Genomic DNA, 8,349 nt, shown 5'->3' on the forward strand with positions numbered 1-8,349 from the left:
GTTTAATAGACGCGATTGGCACGATCAGCAAAACGCTGTTCGGCACTATGGATGCCGACGACGCAAAACACATACAGGAGCAGCTTGAACTGATACAAAATCAGCAACAGACTCTACGGCACACCGCAAAAAGTCAATTAAAGGTGATAAATGCCACGATAGGCCACATGGAGGCCTTAGAAAAATCGTTATACCACAACGAACAACTGATGACGAACGTCACGAGACGGATACAGCTGGACACAGCACTGTACGCCAAAAGAGAAGAAATAGACGAACAGCTTTTAATACTAACCACAATTACAGAGGATCTAATGGAAGACGTGAAAGACACGATAGACTACCTCACATATTCGCGGGAAGGAGTAATACTCACCCGCCTATTACCAATAGAAAAAATAATAACCGAACTAAAAGAGGCAACGTCACAATTGACGCATGGATCCCACTTTCCTTTTAAAACTAGATTAGAAAATTGGAACGAGATACAAAACTATGTAGAAATTAACGCATATTATGATAAATCGAACATTTACACGATAATCAAATTTCCCGTGGTAGCATACCCCGTGTATGACATAATAAAAACGACACCATTACCTGTCCATAACCACGCGAATATTTTCACATTCCTAAGAAATACTCACAACATATTAGCAATAGATAAAGAGAATCATAATTACATAACGCTAGAGGAACGCGATTTAAACGACCGTAAACGAAACGGAGTAATGCCGGGATTACGATGAACGGGACGCGACGGGACGCGACGGGACGCGACGGAACGCGACGGAACGCGACTGGACGCGACGAAACGCGACGGGACGTTATCGCCGTAACGTGAAACAGCGTGCATTGAAAAATGATTTGACAGCGTAGCGTGAATAGAAGGTTATTCTCGTTGGTAACTACCGTTCTTGCTTGGTAATTCCAAATGAATTCTGCTATGAGGCATTATCAGTTTCTTAACTTAATTTTGGCCGGATATTTGTATCTTCAACTGCGGAAGAAGAAACGAGTACGAACCGTTGGTGTGAGAGAGATTTTTCGGAGAAGAACCCAGTTTGGTGATGGACATAACTTACTTGAAGAACTCCGTTTCCGTGATCCACTCTTTTTTTTTATTTACACAAGGATGAATGTCGAAAGGTAAGATTTAATGATTGCCTAGTACAAAATATAATCATTTTTACAAGTTAATGTCTGCTTTCCTACATTCTGGTACCTCTTGATCTTGCTTGGTCTACTGATAAAGAAGCGCAAAAGATAAATATTTTTCTGGCAGAGAGTTTATTTTTACAAATTATATGTTTGCTTTCTTAGATTCGAGTATCTCCTGAGCTTGGTTGGTCCACTGATAAAGAAGCGAGAAATGTACACTGCTCTTTCACCCACTCAGAGGCTTGCTATGACATTGAGGTAAGATAATCAATGTTCGCTTATCTTATCAATTTCTCAGGAGACGATTCAATTTGTAAATTTGCTTTGCAGGTTCTTGGCAGCAGGAGACAGTCAGTATTCTCTGAGCTTTTCATATCGATGTGGCCAGAGCACAGTCTCTCAGATCCTGGCCGAAACAACTCGAGCACTTGTAAGTGTATTAAAGAGTGTATTTGTAAACCCCCCAGCAAATGAAGCGGAGTGGCGTGAGGTGAGTGCCGGATTTTGGGAAGAATGGCAGTTTCCTCATTGTGTGGGGGCCATCGATGGGAAGCACGTTCAAGTACAGGCCCCACAAGCTTCCCAAAGTGTTTATTTTAATTACAAGAAGACATTTAGCATGGTTCTATTGGCAGTTTGTGATGCACACTACAATTTCATCATGCTGGATGTAGGAGCAGAAGGCTCACAAAGTGATGGCGGAGTTTTTCAATCGTCTGAAATGGGTCGGCGATTGAATGATGGATCCCTTAACTTGCCGAATTCAAGTCACTTACCAGGAACTGATGTTGACATGCCCTACTTCCTTGTAGGAGATGCAGCTTTCCCTTTGAAACCTTTCCTGATGAAACCTTATGGCGAGCGCAACATACCCCATGACAAGTCTGTGTATAACTTTAGGTTGAGCAGAGCAAGGAGAGTAATTGAAAATGCTTTTGGCATTTTAGCGGCTCGTTGGAGGATTTTCCGTCACTCCATTATTGCTACAGAAGACAATGTAGAAAGCATAATTGAATGTGCTGTTTGCCTCCACAATTTCATCCGCAAGACAGGCGACAGGAAACTCAACCTACAATATTGCCCTCCTTCTTTTGTGGACCAGGAATTGCCAACTGGCGAACTGGTAGAGGGAGAATGGCGTGACATTGTCGCTGGGGAGAATGGAGCCATCATTGATGGTCCACGGATGGGAGTAAGAAATGCTGCTCTTGGAATTTTACAACAGAGAGATACACTGAAAGAGTTTGTAAATGGGCCTGGGGCTATGCGCCATCAAGACGATATTGCGAGGATCCGGCAAGGAATTATCCCCCTTCAGTAGCTGTAGATTTCGATAATTTGTCTAGTGTAATTTATTATTATTTTGCGTCATCATATATGTTGTTTCTCGCTTTTATTGATCAAAAGTTGTTCAGTTGCGTTCGCCGCAAGTGTATATATTACTGTACTTTATACTTTTTTTTTTACTGTACTTTTTTTTTAATCAACCGGATATCTCAAATTGGAGAGAAATTCGAAAAGATTCCGAAGAAAGGTACAAGGGAACAAAAAATTCTCCATTCCATTTTTCAATTCTCTTTTTGGTTTTGTTGGTATTGGGTTCGCTATCACGATTACTGAATGGACTCACAATTATTCGCTTTCGATATCGCGGATACCTTTTAATTAATTCGACATACATAGAACGATAATGTCATGAGATCTACGCTTACGACCATGATATTTGAAATAAAATAAATAGAAATACGAAACATAATAAAATTGTGTTTTTATTGAAACACAAAGGAAACGTTTTTATTTTCAAATAAAACTCATTTCGTAAAACCTCTAACAATACACAATATTTAAATCGAACAATAAAGTAATATGTTAAAACACGTAATTAATTCGGTACTTCCGGTACTTTTAAATCTTCAGCCTCCTCTTCACAATCTTGAATGATAGATCTAAATTTCCTCCTGTACTTCAGTTTCAATCCCATATTTGTTAGACTCTTGAGGCAAGATTCAACACTTTTGCCAATCAAGACGTCTGGATCATTAATATTAATTAAAGGTGGTGGAGCAGCAGTACTAGATGTAGCCATAGATTTGTTCAGATTGACGAGAGTCTCTTTGAACATTTCAGCCGTTTCGTCCACCTTTGCCTTCTTGCACCGACCTGTAGGTCCTAAGTAGGGCAAGCTTGCAGCAGCTGATGATGATCTACACTCAGGTGAAGGTGGCGAGGGAGGAGAGCAGGTAGCAATCACTCTATATGGAGCACTATCATCATCCACAGCCTGCTCGCTCAATATTGTTGCTATGCTGCCTGAAGATGCCAATGACGGCGGAAGCGACAGCTCTTCATCTGTTGGCGACAAAGTTGGTAAAGATGTGGCTGCGGACATCGACGCCTTTGGTGAGAAATTATTCACAGATCTGCATCGAAAATAAAAAAATTACCCACCCGGGAAAAAAAAGGTTATATATAATTATATATAATTATATATAAATACATATGATTATATATGTGATTATATATGAAATTTGATTATATATGATTATATATAATTATACAGGCGATTGAAATATATTTAAGTATATATAAAAGGTTTATATACATTTTGACATATTATATATAAGTTCATATAATTTATATATAAATTTTATATAAGAAGCATTTATCCATGTAAATTATATATAATAATGGCCGGGCAATTATTCGAAAATACGTAGAATAAATTCACAAATCACCATATACTAAACTTACTTTCTTTTTCTAATGTGAGGTGTCAGAAACGACATGACATTGTAAAGGGGCCATTCTGGACGGGTTGAGGCCGCTGCTCCAGACCTCCCCTCCTGCTCAAGAATACGCTTCTCCTTCACAAACCTATCGCGAAGAGTATGCCACCTGGCCGTACAATCCATGACCGATGCTAAAATCATGACACAAAAGATATAGGAAACATATATAAACTGTTTCCAATCAAGGAAAATGCAACATAACTGCAACAACTTACCATTTATTGTTTCGGCCACACTCTTCCATGCAGAGTCTTTTAATCCGACATTCTTATATCCTGCATGTGCCTTATCATATATTTCAGGATGCGCCCGCACACACTCTACTAATAAAGCGTCTTTGATCGTATTTTCGAATAATTGCCCGGCCATTATTATATATAATTTACATGGATAAATGCTTCTTATATAAAATTTATATATAAATTATATGAACTTATATATAATATGTCAAAATGTATATAAACCTTTTATATATACTTAAATATATTTCAATCGCCTGTATAATTATATATAATCATATATAATCAAATTTCATATATAATCACATATATAATCATATGTATTTATATATAATTATATATAATTATATATAACCTTTTTTTTCCCGGGTGGGTAATTTTTTTATTTTCGATGCAGATCTGTGAATAATTTCCCACCAAAGGCGTCGATGTCCGCAGCCACATCTTTACCAACTTTGTCGCCAACAGATGAAGAGCTGTCGCTTCCGCCGTCATTGGCATCTTCAGGCAGCATAGCAACAATATTGAGCGAGCAGGCTGTGGATGATGATAGTGCTCCATATAGAGTGATTGCTACCTGCTCTCCTCCCTCGCCACCTTCACCTGAGTGTAGATCATCATCAGCTGCTGCAAGCTTGCCCTACTTAGGACCTACAGGTCGGTGCAAGAAGGCAAAGGTGGACGAAACGGCTGAAATGTTCAAAGAGACTCTCGTCAATCTGAACAAATCTATGGCTACATCTAGTACTGCTGCTCCACCACCTTTAATTAATATTAATGATCCAGACGTCTTGATTGGCAAAAGTGTTGAATCTTGCCTCAAGAGTCTAACAAATATGGGATTGAAACTGAAGTACAGGAGGAAATTTAGATCTATCATTCAAGATTGTGAAGAGGAGGCTGAAGATTTAAAAGTACCGGAAGTACCGAATTAATTACGTGTTTTAACATATTACTTTATTGTTCGATTTAAATATTGTGTATTGTTAGAGGTTTTACGAAATGAGTTTTATTTGAAAATAAAAACGTTTCCTTTGTGTTTCAATAAAAACACAATTTTATTATGTTTCGTATTTCTATTTATTTTATTTCAAATATCATGGTCGTAAGCGTAGATCTCATGACATTATCGTTCTATGTATGTCGAATTAATTAAAAGGTATCCGCGATATCGAAAGCGAATAATTGTGAGTCCATTCAGTAATCGTGATAGCGAACCCAATACCAACAAAACCAAAAAGAGAATTGAAAAATGGAATGGAGAATTTTTTGTTCCCTTGTACCTTTCTTCGGAATCTTTTCGAATTTCTCTCCAATTTGAGATATCCGGTTGATTAAAAAAAAGTACAGTAAAAAAAAAAGTATAAAGTACAGTAATATATACACTTGCGGCGAACGCAACTGAACAACTTTTGATCAATAAAAGCGAGAAACAACATATATGATGACGCAAAATAATAATAAATTACACTAGACAAATTATCGAAATCTACAGCTACTGAAGGGGGATAATTCCTTGCCGGATCCTCGCAATATCGTCTTGATGGCGCATAGCCCCAGGCCCATTTACAAACTCTTTCAGTGTATCTCTCTGTTGTAAAATTCCAAGAGCAGCATTTCTTACTCCCATCCGTGGACCATCAATGATGGCTCCATTCTCCCCAGCGACAATGTCACGCCATTCTCCCTCTACCAGTTCGCCAGTTGGCAATTCCTGGTCCACAAAAGAAGGAGGGCAATATTGTAGGTTGAGTTTCCTGTCGCCTGTCTTGCGGATGAAATTGTGGAGGCAAACAGCACATTCAATTATGCTTTCTACATTGTCTTCTGTAGCAATAATGGAGTGACGGAAAATCCTCCAACGAGCCGCTAAAATGCCAAAAGCATTTTCAATTACTCTCCTTGCTCTGCTCAACCTGAAGTTATACACAGACTTGTCATGGGGTATGTTGCGCTCGCCATAAGGTTTCATCAGGAAAGGTTTCAAAGGGAAAGCTGCATCTCCTACAAGGAAGTAGGGCATGTCAACATCAGTTCCTGGTAAGTGACTTGAATTCGGCAAGTTAAGGGATCCATCATTCAATCGCCGACCCATTTCAGACGATTGAAAAACTCCGCCATCACTTTGTGAGCCTTCTGCTCCTACATCCAGCATGATGAAATTGTAGTGTGCATCACAAACTGCCAATAGAACCATGCTAAATGTCTTCTTGTAATTAAAATAAACACTTTGGGAAGCTTGTGGGGCCTGTACTTGAACGTGCTTCCCATCGATGGCCCCCACACAATGAGGAAACTGCCATTCTTCCCAAAATCCGGCACTCACCTCACGCCACTCCGCTTCATTTGCTGGGGGGTTTACAAATACACTCTTTAATACACTTACAAGTGCTCGAGTTGTTTCGGCCAGGATCTGAGAGACTGTGCTCTGGCCACATCGATATGAAAAGCTCAGAGAATACTGACTGTCTCCTGCTGCCAAGAACCTGCAAAGCAAATTTACAAATTGAATCGTCTCCTGAGAAATTGATAAGATAAGCGAACATTGATTATCTTACCTCAATGTCATAGCAAGCCTCTGAGTGGGTGAAAGAGCAGTGTACATTTCTCGCTTCTTTATCAGTGGACCAACCAAGCTCAGGAGATACTCGAATCTAAGAAAGCAAACATATAATTTGTAAAAATAAACTCTCTGCCAGAAAAATATTTATCTTTTGCGCTTCTTTATCAGTAGACCAAGCAAGATCAAGAGGTACCAGAATGTAGGAAAGCAGACATTAACTTGTAAAAATGATTATATTTTGTACTAGGCAATCATTAAATCTTACCTTTCGACATTCATCCTTGTGTAAATAAAAAAAAAGAGTGGATCACGGAAACGGAGTTCTTCAAGTAAGTTATGTCCATCACCAAACTGGGTTCTTCTCCGAAAAATCTCTCTCACACCAACGGTTCGTACTCGTTTCTTCTTCCGCAGTTGAAGATACAAATATCCGGCCAAAATTAAGTTAAGAAACTGATAATGCCTCATAGCAGAATTCATTTGGAATTACCAAGCAAGAACGGTAGTTACCAACGAGAATAACCTTCTATTCACGCTACGCTGTCGAATCATTTTTCAATGCACGCTGTTTCACGTTACGGCGATAACGTCCCGTCGCGTTTCGTCGCGTCCAGTCGCGTTCCGTCGCGTTCCGTCGCGTCCCGTCGCGTCCCGTCGCGTCCCGTTCATCGTAATCCCGGCATAAAATATGTATGTAACCGAAACTACCCGGTATATTTTGTAAAAGCCGACGCACCATGCGAAGTACAAGTTTACGTAAAAACGCCAGGATATGTAAACACCTGCGAGAAACGTCAAATACTGTCAAACGTAACCTTATGGATAACATTAAGCGAACCACAAACGTGGCTATTCTCAACGCCGAAAAAACAACAGCTGACGATTCAATGTAATGAACAGGCAGAACAAAAAATAGAAATAAAAAGAACAGGGAAACTAAGTATAATCGAAAATTGTAAACTAACCACACCCGACATTATTATAAAAACAAAAAGACAAACGACTATGAGACAAATAGAAATGCACTTAACAGATTTTAACCTAACGCTAACAAACAAAAATAAAAATATTAACGAACAAGCGAAAAAAGAAATTAGATTAGAACCTGTAATTAGAAATCCGAACGAATTAATGGAATTAAGTCTAGAAATAAGCGACATAAATAAAGAATTGGAAAAATCCCAAGACACCCTAATAAAAAATCCCTATGTCATATATCCTGTAGGATCGACACTTACGCTAATAATTATATTAAGCATAGTAGGAATAATCATCTATGTAATAAAAGGACATAAGAAACGAGCAAGCGCCCGACCGCACGTACAGGGCGACTCAGCAATACTATATTAAAAGACAAGAAAAATGTAACCGTACAAAAATAATAAAGAAACTAAACCACCCAAATAGAAATAGAAATAGGATAAGCAGCGAAAAAATTGTAACGAAAACTACAGACCGTAGTTTCCTTTTATCAAAGGGGGAGGGATGTTGCGGCCCCAATTAAAATGTAATAATAAAATAAGAATAGTATTAAGAAAGACCAAGAATAACAATAAGGAACGCGACCGCGAAAGCCCGAGAGAATTACGCAACGCCG

General features: G+C 38.8%; 3 protein-coding genes across 3 annotated transcripts; 1 reads left to right on the plus strand and 2 right to left on the minus strand.

The window, feature by feature from the left end:
* Positions 1 to 752: 752 nt before the first annotated feature.
* Positions 753 to 2,867, plus strand: LOC112457029 (protein ALP1-like). Its single transcript, XM_025019900.1, has 3 exons — positions 753 to 1,149; positions 1,324 to 1,419; positions 1,492 to 2,867. The coding sequence occupies exons 1-3, from the start codon at positions 935 to 937 to the stop codon at positions 2,480 to 2,482; spliced, it is 1,302 nt and encodes a 433-aa protein (XP_024875668.1). The 5' UTR covers positions 753 to 934; the 3' UTR covers positions 2,483 to 2,867.
* Positions 2,868 to 3,043: 176 nt separating this feature from the next.
* Positions 3,044 to 4,319, minus strand: LOC112457028. Its single transcript, XM_025019899.1, has 3 exons — positions 4,166 to 4,319; positions 3,913 to 4,081; positions 3,044 to 3,581 (listed from the first exon to the last, which is right to left on the minus strand). Exons 1-3 carry the CDS (start codon positions 4,317 to 4,319, stop codon positions 3,044 to 3,046), a joined length of 861 nt encoding a protein of 286 aa, XP_024875667.1.
* Positions 4,320 to 5,300: 981 nt separating this feature from the next.
* Positions 5,301 to 7,279, minus strand: LOC112457030 (protein ALP1-like). Its single transcript, XM_025019901.1, has 3 exons — positions 7,018 to 7,279; positions 6,748 to 6,843; positions 5,301 to 6,675 (listed from the first exon to the last, which is right to left on the minus strand). The coding sequence occupies exons 1-3, from the start codon at positions 7,230 to 7,232 to the stop codon at positions 5,685 to 5,687; spliced, it is 1,302 nt and encodes a 433-aa protein (XP_024875669.1). The 5' UTR covers positions 7,233 to 7,279; the 3' UTR covers positions 5,301 to 5,684.
* Positions 7,280 to 8,349: the final 1,070 nt, after the last annotated feature.

This window comes from Temnothorax curvispinosus, unplaced genomic scaffold, assembly GCF_003070985.1.
Source record: "Temnothorax curvispinosus isolate PA1 unplaced genomic scaffold, ASM307098v1 QBEX01007416.1, whole genome shotgun sequence".
Classification (NCBI taxonomy): Eukaryota; Metazoa; Arthropoda; class Insecta; order Hymenoptera; family Formicidae; genus Temnothorax; species Temnothorax curvispinosus.